The 23619-nt window shown below is 36.5% G+C and overlaps 1 protein-coding gene across 2 annotated transcripts; it reads left to right on the forward strand.

Annotated features, from left to right (window-relative positions):
- Nucleotides 1-4011: 4011 nt before the first annotated feature.
- Nucleotides 4012-18485, forward strand: LOC124633498 (sulfotransferase 1 family member D1-like). 2 transcript variants are annotated; one of them, XM_047168738.1, is made up of 9 exons: nt 4012-4097; nt 10518-10604; nt 10773-10907; nt 11292-11391; nt 14386-14557; nt 15202-15328; nt 15486-15580; nt 15867-16032; nt 18353-18485. In XM_047168738.1, the coding sequence occupies exons 2-9, from the start codon at nt 10526-10528 to the stop codon at nt 18466-18468; spliced, it is 990 nt and encodes a 329-aa protein (XP_047024694.1). In that variant the 5' UTR covers nt 4012-4097; nt 10518-10525; the 3' UTR covers nt 18469-18485. The 2 variants fall into 2 exon arrangements, with proteins under 2 accessions (XP_047024694.1, XP_047024695.1); XM_047168739.1 differs by lacking the exon at nt 4012-4097 and adding an exon at nt 7186-7310.
- Nucleotides 18486-23619: the final 5134 nt, after the last annotated feature.

Consider the following 23619-nt stretch of genomic DNA (forward strand, 5'->3'; position numbering starts at 1 on the left):
ACCAAAGTATAAAGATATGCTTTGCCATAGGTAGGATTTCAGAGGGCCCCACGTTTTTATTTTAGTCTAATATGACCGGGACCACCTACGTAGGTTTATAGGTAAGGACTTAACAGTTTTTTTTATTTTCTAGTTTTCAGTGCACATAAAGTAAAACCGTTTAACTTAAAAGTTTTTTTTACCGACTTTTTATTTTCTAGTTTTTAGTATTTAATGAAAATGCCTACCGAATATTCCTCATTCTATATATGGGTCAGCAGCGGTGAGGGAGTGCCAGTCTCTTACTGACTAAAAACCGTTGTGTTTCGTCGTAGGCCTTTTATGTACCAGGACCACGGTAACTCTTTCGAACAATCCCGCAGGCCTGGGCCCCGCTGGGGTTGCTGACAGTATTCTACTTGTGTAGCCCTTTCATTTGATACCCATATTGAGGGGGTTGTGGAAAAAATATGTGATCCGCCATTTTGTACCGGCGGCCATCTTGGATTTACAATGTTATTGATATTACTATATTGTATTGTCATCGGAATTGAAGGTGTGTACCAAATTTCAGATCAATCTGACAACAGGAAGGTACTTAAATTTGAATTACTAAATTTGACCCAAGAATAATAAATAAATAAAAAAAAAAAACAAACAGGGTGAGCTAAATAAAACCGTTAAAAAAAAAACAAACAGGGTGAGCTAAATAAAACCGTTTAAAAACGGAATAAACAAAGCACTATAGAGTACTAAATTGGGAATGTTCCTCAAAACGATTGTGAAAACAAATTTAATAAACGCATTTTGCTCCGACTTGGCCCGAAATGCAACAAAGAAAGTCTGAATTTGTTAAATCCTGTTTTAAAACGGCGTTATTTAAGTCATGAGCGGCTAGCGATTTCATCATCAAATTAAGAGCCCAGCTCTTGTCGGTGCAGCTCTTTCCATTAACGCCTATTTAGCGCCAACTCCTGAACTTCCTTGTACATACGTCACAACCTTCACCTTTAGCTAGCGATTTAGGTACATATAACATTGATCTTGATTTGACCCCGCATAATATAGGTAATTCCTATCTTTACTACGTTGACTGTATTCAGTAATCATCGGCGTTTTTATACATAACACTTTATCTTGTTGTTTCTGACAGTTGAAATTCATATGTCCCCTGCGGAAGGAAAGAAATAAAACGTGAGCGTAAAATCCATATTCAAGTTAGTTATTCTAACCAAGGAAATCATAAAGCTTAAAATATTAGCAGTTTTGGACGCAAAAATATTGCGGAAAAATGTATAAGTACATTGCGATTATTTAGGACAGCAGATAAATAATACCTCATAATATTCCTACTGTCTTCAAAACTCAGACTTTAAAAAAACCGCTATCCGCCTATGTCTTGAACAAAAAAACTCACAGAAGTTAGCTAGAAGATTTAAAGTATTATCATTATACGCGCTGCCGGCAGCTGATAGTTGTTCGTCGACCAGCTCGCCTGCTTTACACAGTTTCAGTTATCGTGTTTTTATAATAAACATTAAAGAGTTCTTGTGCGTAAGTATTTTATGAGATTGTCTCTTTTCTTCACGCTTTTATTCTCAACTAGCTTTCGCCCGCGGTTTCACCCGCGTCCCGTAGCTACCCTACAACCTTCTCCCGGGTCTAAGTTACCTCCCCTCTAATTTTCAGCCAAATCGGTCAAGCTGTTTTCATGTTATGTCGTGACAACGGAAAGTGGGTTTCATTTTCATATATATAGATTGATTTATTTAGATCCAAGTTTGCAGACCTTTTACATCAGTGTTCTTAAAACAATTGACTACCTACTATTGATTTTCACGTTCAATTATCAAAGTAAACAGATGTTTTACGAAAAACTGACGTTTGTGTTGTCGTTGAAAATGGCCCTTCTTGTTTAGTCAAACACATAGTTTTATTGTGTACTTTTTAGAAATAATCCAACGGGCTCTCGGACAACGTAAGAATTTAGGGAAATCATACTTTGACACTATTGTGTAGCCTGTATTTTTTCGAATGTCCCTTGTTTGTTCACGATATTGTCTACTTTGTGATAAGACTTAATGCTCTTCATGTCATAATTATTATAGAGTTGTAGGCTATTATTTCACGCATTGTTCAGTGAATCATAATATTTATGATATGTGATGATATTGAAATATTTCAGCTATCGCTTATATCTTATGCAATCAGCTTACTTATCTAATAAAATATCCACCATATCTAACTTTTATGAAGACCGAAATATCTGATACCTACTAATGCTATCGATATGAAAGTTAGGTATCGATACAAACCAGTCATGTTGCGGTTCAGCAACCACTCCGAATGCTGCTTTTCATTTCGTTATACCTGATGCTCTCGATACCTACCTATAACCCTGCTGAATAAAAGATTCGTACCTGAAGCTACCGTGTCATGAGAGGTCCACCTAGTACAGTAGTCCGCACCTACTACTCGACACAGGAAGATGCCAAAATGACATAGGAAGATGCTAAAACGCCCACTTGTTTTTAGGGTCCCGTACAAAGTTAAAACAGGGACTATTACTGAGACTTCGCTGTTTCTCTGTCCGTTCGCTTGTCACCAGTCTATATCCATATCATGACAGCTAGACAGTTGAATATTTTCCTACAACAAAAAATATTTTTGATCCTTTTCTAAATATACAGAACCCTGTATGCGTGAGTCCGTATCGCACTTTGCCGGTATTTTTACTATTTTCTATTTCAATTTTAACGCTTTCAGACAAAGTCGCGTACATGAGCTAGTCATTACAAATGTTTGTACGCATTGTCCTTTACGCCTGAATTATGACCTCTATCTTGAATTAGGTAAATTATTATCATGATAATAAATACGTCAAATCACTTATTATGTGATAATTAAGTAATTTCAAGTGCAGTTTAAGTACGATTATATTATAAAGCTCGCGACTGTAATTATAGCCGTGCGGACTATACGTCCCAAGTAAAGCTAGGATTACGCGGTCAGTGCATTGATGGGAGACGATTTTATTCGTCCGTTAGGTAAGCCATATCAGTAATCTACTTATATCTATGCTAATATAATACAGAGAAAATATTTTTTTGTTTGTATACAGTACCCTAAAGGCTCCGAAATTACTGAAGCGATTTGAAAAATCCTTTCACTGTCTGGGAGCTACACTATCACCGAGTGACGTAGGCTAAGTATATGCATTCTATTCTTGAACTGGAAGAAATTCCCCCGGCACGCGGATGAAACCGCGGGAAAGAACTAGTTTTTTAACTAATAAAACACGTCCAGCCGAACATACTCCTTTGTTTAATCTATTAGAAACAGACTACCTGACCTCGTCCTGTCTGACCTGCTCTCGTCAGCAATACATGTATTCTAATTTCAGACAAATTATGAGACAGCTACCAAATTATACCAGTGTTTTAATATTTATAATTAAAAAGCAAGGCCTCCGAATCAATATTCGGCTTATTAGCATTGTTATTTGACTATTATTCCGTCTAACAAACTTTTCGCTACGTCTAAACTTTAATTTTGCCGACTTACTGCGACCATTGCGCCATCGAGGTCGTCGAAATTAATATAATATTTTTTCAAACTTTTGATAACTCCTTTCTCAATAGGATCTTTTCAAGAGTCGCACTACTACCACAGATTATAAAATAGTTACTACTACTAAGAACAGGCTTGTCGCTTTTTACTCAAGGACAGGGCTCCCAAACTGTGCATCGCATCGGCCTGGGGGACGCACGGAAACTGACGAAAAGTTTCTCACGTAGACGTAAAAGTAGAGTATGCAAATCTCTCCTTGGGTTCCTCCGAGATACGGTGCCTATTATGTTCCTATCATCCATGTTTATGTGACTGCACAAGGAAACATAACCTGTGACTAGGCTAGTACGTATTTAAATTAGTAAACCATTTTGGGGGTTGCGAAGGAGAGTCAAAAAAAAAAATTTACAATGGCGTCACAGAACAAACAATAACTTTGAGAAGCCCTGATCCAGGATGTAGATATTTGCCAGTCATTGTCGGTAATCAGAGTCAATCGTTCTTACAAGGGGACACTTCGGTGACAATGACAAGTCAGGCAGTTCCATGTGAGTAAAATATCATATTATTTGAAACCTGAAACTGGCTTTGCACTAATTTAATATGCATATCTTTACTAATATTATAAAAATGACAAAGTTACTGTTTTTGTCGCGACAAAGAAAATTACTAACTGATTTAAAAATGTTTCGCAGACAGATATAATTAGGGCACGACAAAAGAAAAGGAATACTTATTTTATCGGTTGTCGCAAAGGTTTCTTGCGTTATGAAATAGACAGAAATACAATAAAACAATAGATTGGAATTTAATTCAGGAATTCCACGTTAGGCAGATTTTTTTCAAAAGACACTAGAATATTCCAGCTTCATATCAATCTTAAACTAATCGCAGGTATTTATTATTCATAATATATCTTTAATTTAATTAGATAATAACGTATTTAAATAACAATTTAGGTACATTTCAAGCACAATGACATTTCGTGTTTTTAAGTGCATTAGTACTAAATTGTTATGATATTCGATGGATTATGAGGAGATTATGAGAACAATAATAAGCGGTATCTGGGTATGTATAGTTTGAAGTCCAACAGATATGGAATTAATCATCTTGGAACAAATAACGGCGCTTCGAAAACAAATTGATCCTGTTCGCTTCGTATGTGTATGTACATGTATTATTGTGTTGTTATATCGTCTTTCAGTAGCGGATTCTCCGTCTGGTTTTTTACTGGACTTTAGCAAACACGCGTACGCACGCGACAGCAAACAACAAAAAAATACCGTTGAAAAAAAATAAAAGCAAGCGACAGATTTTTGCCCCTCGGATTGTGTCCGTTTTCTTACGTACGACAAAAATCCGCAAGTAAAAACGCGTTGTTGATCAAGATTCATAAAATGATCGAATTTTTTATTAGATAGATTTTATATGGATATATTCACCCAATTTAGTATAACACATTCTTAACCCGTTAAACAGGTTATATTCTTCATATTCTTATTCTTTACATTAATTAGGCATTATTTATTATCATATCGTTATTTTAGTTTTATTTTAATAATTTTCTCAAGTCTATCATCTTCCGACATCTGCTAAATTCTAAGATTGAAAACTTAATAAAACGTCAGAGTTGTCTAACACTGCCTTCTACAAAATTTCCAGCTGGTCTGATTTAATCAGAAATTAGTAATTGATAATTAACAGATATTCAAACATAGGAAAGCGCTACTATTTCCTATAATAACCCATTATTTCATATTTCAATATTTAGTGTAAGTTTATCACTTATTCCTGGCATAAATCCAAGCAAATAAATGACTGCCAAATACGGTCAGATAATGAATTGTTAACCTCAATAAACACTGCCAAATTAGATAATTATTATTAGATATTAATCTGGCTAATTAAATAGATTGGCACGGTCATTTATCATAGGTATGGAAAGCTGGTTTGTACTTGTACCTGTAAAATGTTTTAAATATTATGAAATTACTATCATTGTCTGCTTAGCCTTTTCCTAGCTATGTTGGTCTAGCCGGATGCAGATGCATAGGTCCTCCTTTTACTTGGTTAATACTATCAGTCTAATCCCCTTAACCTGATTGCCTAAGCAATCTGATACAAACACAGGTCTGGTTGTATAGGTTGTCAGACGTCCTGGCTTCTGACTAAAGATTCTGAATTCTGGGCAACCAAATGTCAAATTAAATTTTACCTCATTTGAAGGATTTTTGAATTTGTTTTTTTCCTAACAGAATTAAGCCCTTTATTGGATTAAAATTACCCAATTCGTGCTAATCTAAGCATTATTATTGACACAACAAACGTAATGTTATGTTATCTCGTTATTGCTATCGTAAATATTTTATTGTGATGGCGTTTTTTAATATGCGACTTATGGATCAACTGTTAGGTAATTATCATTTTTGTGATAAAATAGTAATAGCTAGTCTTTAAATATCTAGTTTTTCATAACATAACTATGTAGAGAATTTAATTAAATTACATATATCTTAGGTAGATATAATTTAACTCACTTATAGATTTAAAAAAATATACAAAACCTATTTTAAACATACTAAAAACTAGCTTAGTATGTAGTCAAAGGCGTCAAAAAAACTTTTCTTCCAACGCTATCGATTGGCAGCGTGTCTTTTGCAATGGATGGCAATACTTATCTCGAAAAGTCGTGGTGTCCTAGTGGGCAAAGCCCCAACCTCTTATGTATCAGTGTGTGGGTTCGATTCCAGGTCAGGCAAGTACCAATGCAACTTTTCTAAGTTTGTATGTACTTTCTAAATATACCTTAGACACCAATGGCTGATAAAAAAGGTGAAGGAAAACATCTCGAGGAAACCTGGACTGTATACTCTGAAATCACCAACCCGCATTTATCAAGCGTGGTGATAAACGCTCAATCCTTCTCCGTGTGAGAGGAGGAATGTGCCCAGCAGTGGGACGATGACAGACCAGAACTTATCCTTTATCCAAGGTACCTGACAGTCACCAGTCTCGCCAAGGGAAGAAACAACCACAACTTTATTACATACTTAAGTAGTTCTTTTAAATAACGAGGTGAAGAGTGAGTTCGAACCTACGTTTTTCGTTGGCGATTTGGTTTTCAATAAATATTGTTTTTGCTAAAACAATAAGAAAACTATACATAACATTCACATGCAGTACCTACGTTTCTCAAATGTAAGTACTTACCTACATAATTTAAATAAATAAATAATGTTGGGACATCTTTTTCACACACGGTCGGTTAGCCCCATGCTAAGTTATTAATTAACTTGTGTTACGGGTGCTAACACAACTGATAAACTACATATAGCTACATATATACATATTTATAAATTCATATTGTAACACCCAGACCACGGCCACCAAGCATGCTCATCACACAAATGTCGACCGAACCGGGAATCAAACCCGAGACCTAAGGTTCGGCGGTCCGGCATGATGACCATTGCGCCATCGAGGTCGTCAAGCCTATATTTTTTACAAAATGCAAGCTAACCACAAACTATGCAGTTCAAGATAAAAATAATTCCAGAACGAGTTCAGTCCTTCCAGAGATAGCCCAACCCAACAGACAAACAGACTTTATCTTATTTTTATATTAATATTAGCACTGATTAAACTGGTTTCCAAGTGATGTGAACAAACAGTGTTCAGTTGAGTATACGTCTGAGAGAGGCTCATTTGTGTAGTGTGGTTGAATTATTGAATAATATTAGTGTTTTTATTAATTCTACGTGAGTATATTATTTAAATTTTATTTTAGTAGCTTTAAAAATACATATATGTTGTCTGGAATTGTAACCAAAGTTAATAGTTGTGTGTGTTTGATGCATATTAGTTAATCTATGTTAAAAACGCTAAAAAGGGAAAGGTGGATAAAGTTCATAAAAAAACGGCCAAGTGCGAGTCGGACTCGCGCACGAAGGGTTCCGTACGATTATTGAGCAAAAATTAGCAAAAAAACACGTTTGTTGTATGGCTCCCCAAATATTCAGTTTATTCTAGTTTTCAGAATTTGTTGTTATAGCGGCGACAGAAATACATCATCTGTGAAAATTTCAACTCTCTAACTATCACGTTTCATGAGATACAGCCTGGTGATAGACGGACGGACGGACGGACAGACAGAGGATCGAAAACAATAGGGTCCCATTTTACCCTTTGGGTACGGAACCCTAAAAAGGGAAAGGAGATAGAGTTCATACAAAAAACTGTATTTGTCTGAAATAAGCCATTGAATGCCTTGCTCATGCGCATTTGTTTCGACCATACATTTTTTGAGTACCTATCCAAAGAAAAGTAAATAGTTACTTGATACAGTACTTTATTTAGTTAGGCATGTGTGTCACGCTTCTGTGGTAAAAACGCTTAACTTATTATTTCTGATTAGATTAGTTTGGACAAAAGATATTGAAACGAGATTTAAGCGATTCCTAAATATGTTTTATCAAATTTTTCCAATATAACTAAATCATTAGTCACAAATAGTTTTTATATTTTAGGTAGCAAACAAATACGTGGACAGGTATCATAATTAATATGATGAACTGATGATAAAACTAATAAATAGTGATAACATCTTATAATAATGTTAATCCGACTATCAGAGTATCAGATTAAAAGACCTACGGTAAATCCTTGGTGACGTCAAAAATTTATTTTTAACCAGATTAAAATAATTAGGCAAGTCTATCATAAAATATCAAATTCCGTAGTAATTTTTCATACGAGATAGTAATTTTTCATACGAGATATGAAAATAAAACCAAAAATCCTAATAATTGTCTTCTGTTTACCTTACACTCGTCTTAATGATAGTTGTGTGACTCTAAAAGAAACATCAGTTAGCGTCCATAATCCATAAGCAAAACGAATCGTTTAGTTACCCAGTTAGTTATAACATCGCCTTTACACTAGTGAATTTTTCGCTCAGTCTTTCCTCTTGCAACGTGCGGATTGTACCATAGCACAGAGTACTTTTATTTTAGAGGATTGAAAATCAAAATCAAAAGTCATTTATTCAAAGTAGGCTGAAAATCAGCACGTTTTGAACATCAAAACAAAAGACAGCTCCCAAACGGCCGCCCTTCACCACTTCCTATGTATGTGTTTTTGCCGGGAAGAAGAAGTGGTGGAACAAACTCCCTAGCAACACAATTCTGTTTGTATGGATTGTACGGGCGTAGTCAATATTAGTAAGTAGCAGTACAGTAAACAATAGATCGATTTGCAATAGCTCATAGACCAAGCGTATATGAGCAAAATCTCTATAAGCTAATACGCCCTGTAGTCAAGTAGCTAACAAATAATTATTAGGTATTAATAATAACATATCTATAGCACAAATTCTATACCCAATATCAGCCACTAATTCCTAACCTCGTACGTTAAGCGTATCATTAACAGATTCCTAATTATTAGGCACTTTAATGAGAACGTATAATCAGTCAAAGGAAATCCATGGAGCAATTAATTGTCGATGCTGATTAGAACTAGATTCGCTTGCACATAATCTGGAACTCTCCTACGCTTCTATAGTAAGATGCTTTGTCTATTCAAAGGAATATGGCCTTTGTGGGTTATCTACTTTGATGTTGACACCGATCGATTTAGTTTTAGCTGCCTTGTAATTAAAACTGAGCACCAAAGTATTTCTTTTCTACACTGTTTGGTAGAATTATTTGGTTATTCAGAATAAATAATAATTTAAATTATTAAAATAATATTCATGTAATTCAGTAATAAATAAAATAATTCTGTTCATAAGATGCCTCCTTGTTAAAACTAGCTTTTAGTTCTAGTCTCGTCTTAGTTATTATCGAAGAAAAGACTAGTTTTTAGTCATAAAAAACTTTGAGTAAATAGTAGATAACAATTTCAGCTAGAAGTTCTTTGTTATGATTAAAGATTATTTTTTCTGACTTTTTGTGGCTTAAAAATTGTAGAAACAACCACCAAACTCCTCGATAGATAAATTAGAATAGGTTTAATAATGGCGAGACTCTTCAAAAATTGTTATCGAATAAAAAAGGTTTAGGTACGCGTCGGCTCGAGTCCAAATACTTGATAATGTGTTCTCGCACAGAGGTTACAATTTCGTAACAAAGGTACATTTTAGAATCTGCGCACGCAATTTATTTATTACTGTATTTATTAATTGTAATTATATTTTTGATCACAGTATGGCACTGTGCCGTCGTATGCCGTTTTTGGTGGTAAAACCATCGAATGCTCTCGCTGTGGGTGCAACATGAGGGAGTGTCAGACTCTTACTGACTAAAACCCACCACCATGTTCCTCCTTAAGCCTTTTGTGTACCAGGACCATGAGAACTTTTTCGAACAGTCATAATATACTTAACAATATACCAACAATATATTATATATGATTAATATAATATGCTAGCTTAAAAAAAGGTTCTTAATATTTTTTACGTGACGTCAAGAATTCTGCTTTCCAGTGTAAATGGTTTTCATAAAGCATACCGGTAGTTAATGCGTTATTCATTTACATGGAAGCGATATCTTTCGATGAGTTCTCTCTGTCTGTCTGTCTGTGTGTTTGTCACTGGCGATTCATAAGTAATGAGCCGAAGAATTAATATTCAAGTGTTAAAGCTTCGATTGTTGAACGATTGACGGTTTGATCTGCTTTTACGGATGTTTTTTTTTTTTTTTTTATACTCTATCTACCCCTACCGACGACTACAAATTCTGTAGTTTCTGATTATATTTATTTGTGGTTGTAGGTATGCCTTGTTATTTTTAGAAAGAAGTTAGAGGTTTTATCGAACGGGTCCGGAATATGGACGGGTATTTTTAGCGACGGGAGCTACGGGAGTTGTCCCCAAAAAATTTTGAAACTCTTGACGTATACCTTACAATCAACGGACGTAACATCTATTTAGTCATCTTCTACATAAGTTTCCAATATTCTTACAGAAAACATCATGGCTTCTCTAGAATTTCCATGGGAAATCAAAAATGTTAGTGAAGATGAAGACAAAACCATAAAAAAATATTATAAAGGTATGCTTAAATTTTAATATTTTATACCTACTAATTAATTTCGAATTCCTACATACCTATACCTGGCTCTACGTTCCATGGCTTTCATATATTTCTGTTCTCCGGGAACAAAAATATACAAAACGGTTAATGTTAATAATAGTTATGAAATGTCGCATTTTTTTTCAGATTACGTGAGGCCCTTCATTCGAGTCGGTCCGAAGGGGTACATTGCAAATGCAGGTTACGGAGACCACGCTGCTGAAATCTACAATCTGGAAGTCAGACCTGATGATATATGGGTCACCACGTTCTCTAGATCAGGTGAGCTTCGATCATCAGCCTACTGGATATAGGCCTTCTAAACTACTGAGGTTGTTCTGTGATTTGCGAAAGTTAAAAACATTCGTTTGATACATTTAGATAAAGGTATAGGTTAAAGGAGGACCAGTCAAAACGAAATAGCAAGGTCAGATTTTGGTACTTAACTCACTAAAATCTTCCTTTGTTCCTTCTGGAGCCCTTTGAGTACTAGGGTAACTATTTCGAACATTCCCGCAGTCCCAGCGGGCAAACATATAACAGAAGTAAGACAAAATTCAACATTGCTTATCTTCCCTATGCTTATAGCAGCAAAGAGCAACCAATCTGATAGACGAAGTGGTCATAATTAAAGTAATCAACAGACTTAAGAACTGTTTGTTTCAGGCACCACCTGGTTGCAGGAACTGGTCTGGTTGGTTGCCAACAACTTGGACTTCGAAACCGCGAGGGCTGTGCCTCTTAGCAAGAGATTTGCCTATATTGAGTAAGTTTTCTCCTGAATTTTTTCACCCGATTTACAAGAGAAGTTGACAATTTGTTGGTCTTTATCCGACTGCGCACCGCATAGGAGGGTAATGTGTTCATCAGTCGATGTATGTATTTAAATAGTTTCAGTTATATAAGTTAAGTTTCAGTTATATACATCCTCCAGGCCTTTTTCCCAACTATGTTGGGGTCGGCTTCCAGTCTAACCGCATTCAGCTGAGTACCAGTGCTTTACAAGAAGCGAATGCCTATCTGACCTCCTCAACCCAGTTACCCGGCAAGCCGATACCCCTTGGTTAGACTGGTGTCAGACTTACTGGCTTCTGACTACCCGTAACCACTACCAAGGATGTTCAATGACAGCCGGGACCTACAGTTTAACGTGCCATCCGAAACACAGTCATTGGTGTCTAAGATATACTTAGAAAGTACATACAAACTTGGAAAAGTTGCATTGGTACTTGCCTGACCTGTGGTCGAATCCGCGCCCTCCTACTTGAGAGGTTGGTCCTTTACCCGCGAGGCCACCACGACGAGTTTCAGTTATACTTAATTAAAGAATTATTATATAAAGTAAATAATTTGGTAAGGAACTCTTTTTCCTCGCTGGGCGCCATGTATTACCTACCTAAAGATAGCAAAGTTTTCTTCATGAGTCACCGTATCAACCAGTTGAAACCGCATGAAAACCGGTAACCGGTACCGGTTTAAAAGTTTTTGAGTTTATCGCAAACCAACATAATATACAAACAGAAAGACAGACGTGGCGAAGGATTATCATCACCTATGAAATTAATTATCTTCGTCCAAAAATATTTTTTTTTACTTTTTGGCCTTGCTTTTCATTTTTATTTTTTATATGAGTAACAAGAATATTATCGGCCCATTTGGAGCGTGACGTCATTGCCGATAGGACCACATTATCTGGCGTATCAGTCATATCTTTGGATCAGCAGATCAATATATTTTCGGTTATCAAACTAGGATATTGATATACCTAGTGAAGACACGGCTAACGTGAAATAAGTTAGCGTAATTATTTTTTAAAGCAAAGACCATTTTATATGGTGTTTATAGTGGCTTGTCTAAGCACCGCTTTACTATAACAATGTCTGAACCCAAAACCAGCTATCAAATCGCCAATTTGATCAATGGGATTTCACGGTTGTTTGTGGTTTGATTATCGTTATAGTTAAATGGTGCAACTCGCTCTAACTGTTACTTTATCCAGATATTCCAATTACTTATATTATAACCAGAACTACCTACCTACCAACTACCAGAACTTAGGTGTTAAAAAAATAAAATACAGTTTTTCACATACCTAGACTATGACTCATACACACGCAAAAGTACTGTAGCACAAAAACATAACATGAACTTGAAGAATGTATGGCTTTACATGAACGATTAAATATGAGAATCATGTGTCTAAACGATTATTTATTTCTGCGGAGGGTGGAGACAGCCGGGTATCAGACTGTCACTAAATCAAACCAGTTCATTTCAGTTACTATGCCCCCTTAAAAAAAGCGTCTCACATCAACCTTACATATAGCACACCCAAGCACACCTTAAAATCCAAGGTAGTAAGTAAATTAAAGAGTACTTTTTTTATGGCAATCTGCCGCAATTAACCGCAATTTCTGCCAGAGACTCGCGTCGCGTGAGAGAGTGACGACACATGGGGAAAATATATGAAACAAAACAACAAAACTATATAAATTAAAGTAAAGAATAAATTCAGCTTTTCTGGTGGAAGATGAAAGAGTACTTATTCAGAAACTCCATATTGCCAGTCAAACAGTGCAATCATATTTGACATTCTTCTGTCATCCATGTTGCAATCTGACAATGATCTGACAGGACGTTTTAAAGTTGAAGCAAAAGCGTGCAATATTTGAATCATTTTGTTTGTAATAAGTGCATTGTTCGTGACAAAGTTCATGCCTAAAAACAACTACTTTACTCAGAAAATAATTTACAAAAAATAAAATAATTTCTACCGACAATATTCGTGATGCGGTTACACGCTGTAGCTACATAGAAATAGATTTTATAATATTATTTATAATAGGTTCGTTTGTTTCATGTGCTGCTTTCAGCAACCTCTGTTCATATTTTATAAATGTGTTGAAAGCTCGTTCGGCGAGAATATTGGCAGCTTTTTCACCGGGCGAGCGAAGTAGTTCTACTTCGGAACATGACGAAGGGTACATCTATTGAAATCTATACTTGGGGATGTAATGGGGAGGAATGAATGTAATTTTGTGGGGAAGGGTTTTGGGAGTAAACGTGGTACGGTTCAGTGGAAGAGAATGACCAAAGGAACGATGGATGGATTGTGTGAAAGAATCTTACTCCTGACATGACGGCAGATATTGCGCCGACCCCAAATAAAATTGAGATAATTGGAGGAGGATGATGATGATGATATATTATGTATTCTTTCTTAACTGTCTATTATATAAAGAGGAAACATTTATTTGTTTGTACCCAAAAGCCCTCGAAACTTAACTGATTTGAAAAATTATTTTACTGCTGGAAAGCTACACTATTCCCAAACAAATATCGTAGGCTTTATTATATCGACTACGGAAAGAAGTTCCCCCAGGACAGGGTTGAAACCGCGGGAAAACAGCGAGTATCATAATATCTATATGCGAGGTAGCTTCATGGCTTTTTGTTGCTGAGACAGATATAATATATTATGCTATAAATAGACTGATAATAAATACGCATTGTCCATGACGCGATTGATATAATAAAAGAACCACTAGATATTTATGTACATTCCAGTTCCAGTAAACGAAATGATTCATTTTTTATTTGGATGAATCATAATAGTTGGAGGTCTCCGAAACTTACTGCTGCTTAGGCCATTTTTGGGGGAACATATAGACACCCCTAAAAATTATTCAGTGTTTTCGAAACCGTCAATTATTTGACCCTTAATTTTATTTTTGATTTCTCTAACAAAATTCTTTTTCAGGTACCCTACTCAAAGAGCCGAAACACGAGAGGAGTCAACACCAACAAACCCGAATGCTCCCCGAGCGACATTCGAGGACTTCCGAAGTTTGCCGAGCGTGCCGTCACCGCGATATGTCAAATCTCATCTGCCACTGTCACTTTTGCCGCCCAAATTACTTGAAACTGCCAAGGTGAGGATTTTTCTTTGAAAAAGTGAAACCAGTTCAACTTTTTTCATCATCATCATCATCTTCCCAGCTGTCAACTATGTTGAAGTCGAATTCCTGTCTAACCAGATGCAGTTGAGTACCAGCGTTTTACATGTACAGAATGCCTATGTGGCCTCCACAACCCCGATACCCGGTAATCTGATTCCCTTGGCTAAGACTGGATGTCAGACTTTCTGGCTTCTGACGGGTAGGCAAATATCTATATTAAAGTACAGCCGAGACATACGAATTTATCGTGCCTTCTGAAACACAAAAGAACCCGTCTGTCTACTACGTCAGGCGTTGCTTAATCGATCGATAATCGAATGCTTTGTGATTGATCGACCCGCAAGGCTTCGCCTCGAGCTAGATTTCCGAAATATTTCCATTAACATGTATCATCATCATCATCATCAGCCTATCGCAGTCCACTGCTGGACATAGGCCTCTCCAAGTGCACGCCACTGAGATCTATTTTCGGCTTCTCGCATCCAGCTCCTGCCAGCCGTCTTGCGCAAGTCATCACTCCACCGTGCCTGAGGACGTCCTACACTACGTTTGCCGAAGCGTGGTCTCCACTCTAGAACTCGTTTACCATGTATGCTGGTTGTTATTTTTGTTTAAAGGTGTTCTACATAGCTCGAGACCCTCGGGATGTGACTGTATCATACCACTTCGCACATAAGCTGTTCAGATACTTCGATGACAATGTAGAATTCAAGGAGTTCTGGGACCTGTTCAAGCAAGATCTCAGTGAGTAATTTCCTAATCGTTCTTCTCCATTTTTATCTGTCCTTGACATTGGTCATCGGTCTTCGTCTAGAAATGAGCAGACACCCAGGCTATTTGAATAATACAAAAAGACTTAAATATATGCTTCTAGCCTCTTTAAGTCAGTTTTTTTTTACAGTTATGCACACACCTATATTCCCGCATGTGGAAGAGGCCTGGCAGAAACGGGACCACCCCAACATGATGTTCTTGTTCTACGAAGAGCTGCAGAATGTGAGTTACAGCCATTCCTTACTTACCTACCACAACAAAGACCAGGAAAAACATAAAACCTCAACATTTTCATAAAAGAATTACCTAATACGTATAGATAGGTAGTACGTGCTAATTTTAGCAGATAAGATAGCTACCCATCGCATATGGCGCAAATTACTTGAAATACAGTGAATCATGTTTCTATGTATATTTTATTTTTGGTATCGTGCTGCTTTTTATCAGTCATGAACTTCACTTCGCAACGAGCCATCTAAATTACTTACTTCTAACAATTTTTTTTCAGGACTTGCGCAACATCATAGAAAGGGTTTGCAAGTTCCTTGATAAGGAGTATTCAGAAGAACAGCAATTGTTACTGGCGGAGTACCTGAACTTCAACAATATGAAGCAGAAGACTATGGTCAGCAAGACCAACGAGGATGGCAGTGAAGTCACTTTCTTTCGGAAAGGTGATTAAATATACCCCTTGAGCAGATGATACGTTTCATTTGTAGTTAGCAATGTAGCTAGCTGATTGTGGAACGAGATTTTCTTATAACACCGAGTCCGGCTCCTCGTCTACTTAACTCGCTTCTTTTCTGCATAATTGGTTAAAACAATGGCAAGGGGATAAAGGAGTCTTGTTTGGTTGGCTTGGTTTGGCTTGCATACTAAAAATCACAGCTTGGATATGTGACTAATCATGCTTGTTGCACACCAATAACTGGCCAATCTTTAGAGCCCATTTCAACCTCAGGACTTGGGAGGGTGGAACTGTGGGGAACAGTTAGTAGGTAATATAACACAATGTTTACCAACAGCAGAAATATAACTTGAAAAGATGAAAAGTCGGCAACGCAATTGCGACTCCTTCGTTGTCTATGGACGGCGGTAATCGCCGACCATCAGGCAATGCACCTCCTTCAACATATTTCTCACATACCCATTCTTGAAAACCTATATTCATGTTTCATCATCTCCCGAGCCTTTTCCCAACTATGTTGGGGTCAGCTTCCAGTCTAACCGGATTCAGCTGAGTACCAGCGCTTTACAAGGAGCGACTGCCTATCTGACCTCCTCAACCCAGTTACCCGGGCAACCCAATGCCCCTTTGTTAGACTGGTGTCAGACTTACTGGATTTTGACTACCCGTAACGACTGCCAAGGATGTTCAATGACAGCCGGGACCTACAGTTTAACGTGAAACTAAAACTAAATTCATGTTTCATTCGTCTTTTGAAATAAAAAATGGATAAAGATGCTGTGCCCCATTTATACTCCAAAATGGGGCACAAGTAGGTATATAGCTTATATTGTTCATGATCACACATTATTGCAAGCGCTACAATTCACAGCTAATTAGGTAATAGCTCAGATATCCAATAAACTATAATTGTAGGGACCGATATTGCTAATCGATTCGCGGAAGATACGTGATGCCTTGTTAACTGGGATATATTACAGTTTCCAGCTAGTGACTATGTTGATTATTATGCTCTTAGTAATATCTAGATGCTGTAAGAGCTTCCAGGAAGGCGACAGACAAACAGTGATATTATAGGGCTGATGAAATATGGATTAACCATAATACATATATTCCAGCTGCTCTACAATGCCATTCTTAAACAGAATATTAACTCTATTTAACTTTGTGCATGAATATCGTGTATGACCCTTTAGGTACTTTTAACAATCCTCACCGTCCGCACAAGCATGCATAAGCTTTGATCATCGCACTGGCGTTTTGAACATTCTACATATTTTATAATTTTGATTGCACCTTTTTTACTGGCGTGATTTAAATCAAGACGGGATGTTAAATGGAGGTGGGATCCACTGGCGTGCCGTGTCAGTTAAAGGCTTTCTTTAGCTTTTTTCTCCTCTTTGGGGAGTGAACTGGTGTTGGTACCTTATTGAGTAATCGGGCTTAGATACTCTGTTGAGTCAACGGGTGCAGGTAACCTGGAAAGTGACGTGTGTCGGTAGGTACCGTGATGAGCATTTTTTTCAGAAAATCATTAGTGTGTAGGGGCTTTTTGTAATCAAGGACATTAGTTACTAGTCAAAACAAGATAGCACGTTAGATAATATAATACGCCTTAGGATTGCTTATCTTTACACGTAATAGTTATCAACAAAGATTTATATCTACGGTACTTGTTTAGGCATATTGTGACAGTAAAAACTAATACATAGTTTATATAAGATTCTAATATCAACAAGAAGAGAACGAGAACAGAAATAAAACACATCGGAAGATGTTCTTACTCTGGTATGTAAAATTAAATGAGGATGAAAGTCATCGGTATGGTCGCCGTGTCATGTGAAAGCTCTCTTGTATCTAGCTCATGCATTTCCACATTAAGTACATGTACATGAGTACGCATGTAACAAAAAACCGGCCAAGTGCGAGTCGAAATCGCGCACGAAGGGTTCCGTACCATTATTTAGAAAATTAGCATAAAATCACGTTTGTTGTATGGGAGCCCCCCAAAATATTTTATTCTAGTCTTCAGTATTTGTTGTTATAGCGGCAATAGAAATACATCATCTGTGAAAATTTCAACTATCTAACTATCACGGTTCATGAGATACAGCCTGGTGACAGACGGACGGACGGACGGATGGACAGAGGAGCGAAAACAATAGGGTCCCGTTACCCTTTGGGTACGGAAAAAGACCTAGAAGAAGAACAAGTAAACTGAAAGACCTTCCAGTTTACTAATTTCTACCAAATGTCTTGTACTTATTAGTCCTGGTAATCACAATAGTTAATCGTCTCTTTCACAGGGAAAGCCGGAGGCTGGGTCAATTACTTCGATGAAGAAATGACGAAGGAGTCTGAAGAATGGTTGGAGAACTATTTAAAAACAACTGATCTACGTTACCCTAAAGCAATAAAGTGAAATGTTATAACGTTTAATTTGTTATTTCTATTTTTGATGGCCTGTTAGGTAGGTCATTTACATGCTACAGCATCCAACGTTGCAATAATTAAAAAGAAAGTAATGAAAACGGAGAAAATTAATTTTCACATTTTAATAGAAATTATCACGCATGGTATCACCAAGACCACCTACGCCTGGGTGACGATTTATTTTACACAGATTTATTTGATGGCAAAAGTCAAACAATTCTCCTTTCATAAAGGACAATGCCTAAAAACGTCCCCACCCACCAACAGACTTGAAAGTAGTGTCATTGGATGCGCCTCATTTAGTAGATCATTTCTTATTATGGAGACACATTCCAAAAGTATGGGGTTTAGGAACTGTAAGACAATTTAGTATCCTTAATAATCAATTAACTTCAAGTTTGTTAACCAATTACTCGGAGTTGGGTGGACTGATTTTGATGTTTTTATTTTTATTTTAAAGAATCTATCTCAAAGTTAGTCCAATGTAATTTTCATCAAGATCTTTTAAGCAGTTTTTTAGTTATCATCGGTTAAAATAATCGGTTTGAAGAGGCAATGTAGGATGTCGTGAGGACACCTTCACCACCACCAACAGACTTGAAACTAGTGTCATCGGAAGCGCCTCCTTTGATAGATCATGACTATTATAACGATTTACGCCAAATGTATGGGGTTTTGGAAATATTCGACATTTTAGTATCCACAATTAACGTAACGTTAGGTTAGGTTAGTAGGTATACACCGTGACTTTTTAGTCGTCTTACAACGGCAGCCCACTTCATGTATCCAATGACTAGTAAACGTTCATATAAAAAAAAAAAACAATTATGAGATTTGAATAATTTAAAAATAAAAAATAATTCATTAAACCCCAAACATTTAGAGTATGTCGTCACAGTAAAAAAATATCTATCGGATAAGGCGCTTCTGATGACATTAGGTTCAACTCTGTTGGAGTCAGTAAAGGTCCATACAAAATCATTAAACCAATTATCATTCTAACCGGTGATAACTCAAAAGTTGCTAAAAAGATCCCGATGAAAATTATATCGGACTAACATTGAGACACCTTCTTTGCATTAAAACAAAAATAATCAAAATCGGTCCACGCAACTCCGAGTAATTGGTTAACAAACTTGACGTTTATTGATTACACTAGTTTACAAATTTTTATTTTTTTCATATACCCCTCACAAAATCTATGCCAGTACTCTTCGCCACCTTTGTACATTATAAAATTAACAACATAAAAATTCTATCACGTCACATTTTTTTTCTGCCCTCAAATATTTGTTTTTAGGAATCATTCTTAACTACCGATCTTTGGTGTTGCATTACTTGTTTAGTTTAAGAGATATTTTTTGTTTCATTCAAATAAAATGTCTCCTAGACACTGTAAATAAAGTTGTGATCGCTTTTGTAATGTTTGTGGACAATATATTTATAAAAAAGAAAACACATATGACAGAATCGTTGAAAATTGCATATCTTCTTTATTTCGGATTTCCTGTGGCCATTCAAGAAAAAACTGGGCTCACTATGTGTTTTGTGAGAGCTGTAGAATCACTTTACTGTGGTCATAAGGAGAAAACGTACACCTGCCATTTGGTACACAAATGTTGTGCAGGGAACCAACTAATCACGAAAATTACTGTTACTTTTGTGTTATTAAGACTTCGGGTTTTAATAGGAAAACTAAGTCGGGTATTGTATATGCATATGTCACTTAAAGAGGGGGTGTTTGGCGTCCCACAAGTACGCAAAATCATAAGTGATTTTAAGTTTGATACTCTTTTATCTACGACTGAAAGAGTTGCTTGGAATTCGTTCAAAACTGTTGTTAGAGACTTTTTCAGCATTAATAAAAGTGAAAACAATAAAGAGATAGTTAGTGATTCATTACAAAATTATCATAAGATGGGTGTTAACATGTCAATAGATTCCTTTTGTACATTCCCACTTGGATTTTTTTCCGGAAAACTTAGGAAGCATGAGCGACGCACAAAGAGAGCATTTTTACCAGAATTTAAAGGCTTTTGAAGATCGTTATCAAGGCTATTGGGACGAAAATATGATGGGAGACTACTCCTGGTCTATATTAAGAGAAACCGATTCCGAAACCTACAAAAAGAAGTCCAAAATTAATAATTTTTAGTTGTTTATGGTCCGTTTTTTCATGTTGTTTAAATTAAATATAATTCCAAATGTGGACGTGATAGATTTTTTAAAATATTTTTCCTAGACTACCTATAGATAGATAAATAAAATTCAACAACTTTCAGCTGGGGTATAAAAACCGTGTAAACTAGTGTTATTAAGGATATTAAAATGTCGTGTATTTCCAAAACCCCATTCATTTGGAGTAAATCGTTTTGATAATCATGATCTATAGAAAGATGCGCTTCCGATGACACTAGTTTCAAGTCTGTTGGTGGGTGGGGACAGGGTCCATACAAAATCCGGCATTGTCCTTTCCTTTTTATTGTAAACCAATTAACGTGACGCAACAAAAGCTATTCACACGACATCATTATACAGTTCTTGGGCGTCTATTTGTTGTTCACATTTTCAATTCGTTTTATTATTATCGAGGAATGTGTGAAGACGCATACAATATAAACAAGGGAGCTATCGAGTGCATTGTTGTGCAAATTGCCACTCGTGCCTCGGGAACTTAGAGAATTCAACCAACTGGACACGCCACTGTTGTGCTTTTCCCTCTGGCAAAGGTATGAGAGCGAGAGCGCCGCTCACACTCATGATTGTGTGTGTCAAGTCTGTGTGCATCATGTGAACGAAAACACACGAGTTTGCGATTATTTCGTGCATTAACCCGCCAACAAAGCTAAATTATGCAGAGTTTTTTGCAAATAGATTTGTGTTTATTGCTGATCCAGTTAGTTTATGCTCTAAGTTTGCGAACGTTCCACAGACAATTATTTGTTCAAATGGCGCGATGGCGGGAATAACGACAGACTATAAACTCCTGCGTGGATGTATGCCGTAATTTATTTGTTACCTTTGCTACAAATGGAAAATTGGAAAATGTATTTTATTTTTGTTTGGTGTTCTTTTACTTTCATAAAATGCTGCGGCATCCCGTACGGTATCCCCTGTTTCTAGATAGGATATAGCAGATTTTTTTTTAAATATGTGACGTTGAAGTTGTAAGTACCTACCAGGATTTCTTGAACACAACCACGTAAGTAACTTCTATTGCTTACCCGGATTATAGCCCCGTGGGGATAGAACTAGAATCAAACTTATTTATAGTTTTGAAGTTCATAAGTGCTTGTAAAGGCCTAAATGAAATAAATGATTATTTATTTATTTATAATACTTTTTGCACAAACAGTACAATGGCGGACTTAACGCCCCAGGCGTTTTCTCCCAGTCTACCTTTGGGTGGTGGGGAAATAGACTTTCACTTTGGCATGTTACCTATAACATCCCGACAGAGAAATATTTCGTTTATTAAATCTGTTCAGTAATTTCAGAGCCTTTACACCTAGAAACAAACAAAAAAAAACCTTTTTATAGTATTAAGTACTTTTCCGTACCTACAAATGTGCCTAAATGGCTTGTTTTTAATACGTAGAATCTTGAATAAAGCCTTCGTTAAGCTATAATTCTCTTGTGAAGTGTTTGTATCGCCAAGGTACCGCATATTGTGGAAGCCATGTTTAGAATTTTGATGTGATCTCGTACGTAAATATTATTGTTTTCGTTTCTGCGGTATTATTCCTGCAACCTTGGAAGAGGATTATAAACGAAATTTACACAACAACGTGCTTTTTGAATTAATTAATTCGAGACCAGCGACTCTCAAAAAGAATCTCTTTTATCGCTCACATCGATTAAGTAAGTATCAAACTTATACTTTTTGATGTAAGCATTCTAGATTAAAAAAAAAAAACTATTTTTAAAAAGCTAAAATGCATTTTTACCCGACTTCTAAGAAGTTTTTCTTTGTTCACTAACTACTGCTAAAAGACATTTGTTTTATGAAACACCTAATTCTACTATATTTACCCATAGGTATAGGACCTTCACCTTTCTTCAAATATCTTTTCAACAAAGTCAACCAGTTCTTTATTGTACCTGAAGTCTTTGCCCCTTTGACAAAAGAGCTTGTTGTGCTGATTTCCATGAAACATGTCTAAGAACCACACTCTTACTCCCGTCGCCCGTGCTCCGAGTTTCTATGCCACAGAATCTGCTCAGTCACTCAGTCGCGCACAGGGAAGTCGTCGCCGGTAGCGAAACGACCCGCATAGGGCCTCGGAGCACCTCAAGCCATCTTGTATAGCAACGTCAATCATTTATATGTTTTCGCATATCTCCGGCCTGGTGCAGCCTAGATGCTGCGGCCGCACCGCGCCCAGAGACGCGAATTGTATAAATAATTTTTCTATTTATAACGATTACTATTTTCGAATCCCAATCATGGTTTTACAATTTAAACGCCACCGCGCGATGACGGCGTAATTTATTTCTTAATTTATTACCGCATTTTTATTTTGATTTTCGGTGACAGGAGATGATTTAAGTTCATCTATCGACATATCAGAAGTTTATTTGCGCGTTTACTAGCCCTCGCGAACGTATCTTCGTACCATCCGACGATATCACTTTTCACATTGAAAAAACGAATTTGACCGTTACTTTTACTTTAGACATTACTTTAACTTTAACTTTTGATGAAGAAACTGGCCGTTAGAGTAGAAATTTAAGTCCAAACAAGTTATCTTAATAATTTATGAAACATTTAAACCCCCAGGGTACTGTGTACCGATGTCTATCGCTGAGAATGTTAAGGTTAAACCTGGCTTGTGTACCATGCTATATAGCTTTCAGTGTTATAGTGGATATATGTATCCTTATCGTACTGTAATGGGCCTGTAAATGTTATCCTTTTTCGAGTGGCTGTTGATAAATTCAAAAGCGAGTCACAAACATTGTATTGCCAGGAATCAGTAAATAAACATGGTTTGTAAATAAACCACCGTTGGAAGTCTAGCTTTTGACTGAAAACCCGCATCTAAATCGCCTCTATTATTGAAGAAATAATGCTTAATGCAAGCATTATTTTTTTAAACGGGAGTAAAAAAAGGAACTTAACAATCAAACTACACAAAAA

This window comes from Helicoverpa zea, chromosome 9 (genome assembly GCF_022581195.2).
Source record: "Helicoverpa zea isolate HzStark_Cry1AcR chromosome 9, ilHelZeax1.1, whole genome shotgun sequence".
Taxonomy (NCBI): domain Eukaryota; kingdom Metazoa; phylum Arthropoda; class Insecta; order Lepidoptera; family Noctuidae; genus Helicoverpa; species Helicoverpa zea.

Coding starts and splice junctions, on each gene's coding strand:
- LOC124633498 (XM_047168738.1), top strand. CDS start 10,526: ATGGCTTCTCTAGAATTTCCATGGGAAATCAAAAATGTTAGTGAAGAT. Junction 10,605..10,772: donor CATAAAAAAATATTATAAAG/GTATGCTTAAAT, acceptor ATTTTTTTTCAG/ATTACGTGAGGCCCTTCATT. Junction 11,392..14,385: donor AAGAGATTTGCCTATATTGA/GTAAGTTTTCTC, acceptor ATTCTTTTTCAG/GTACCCTACTCAAAGAGCCG.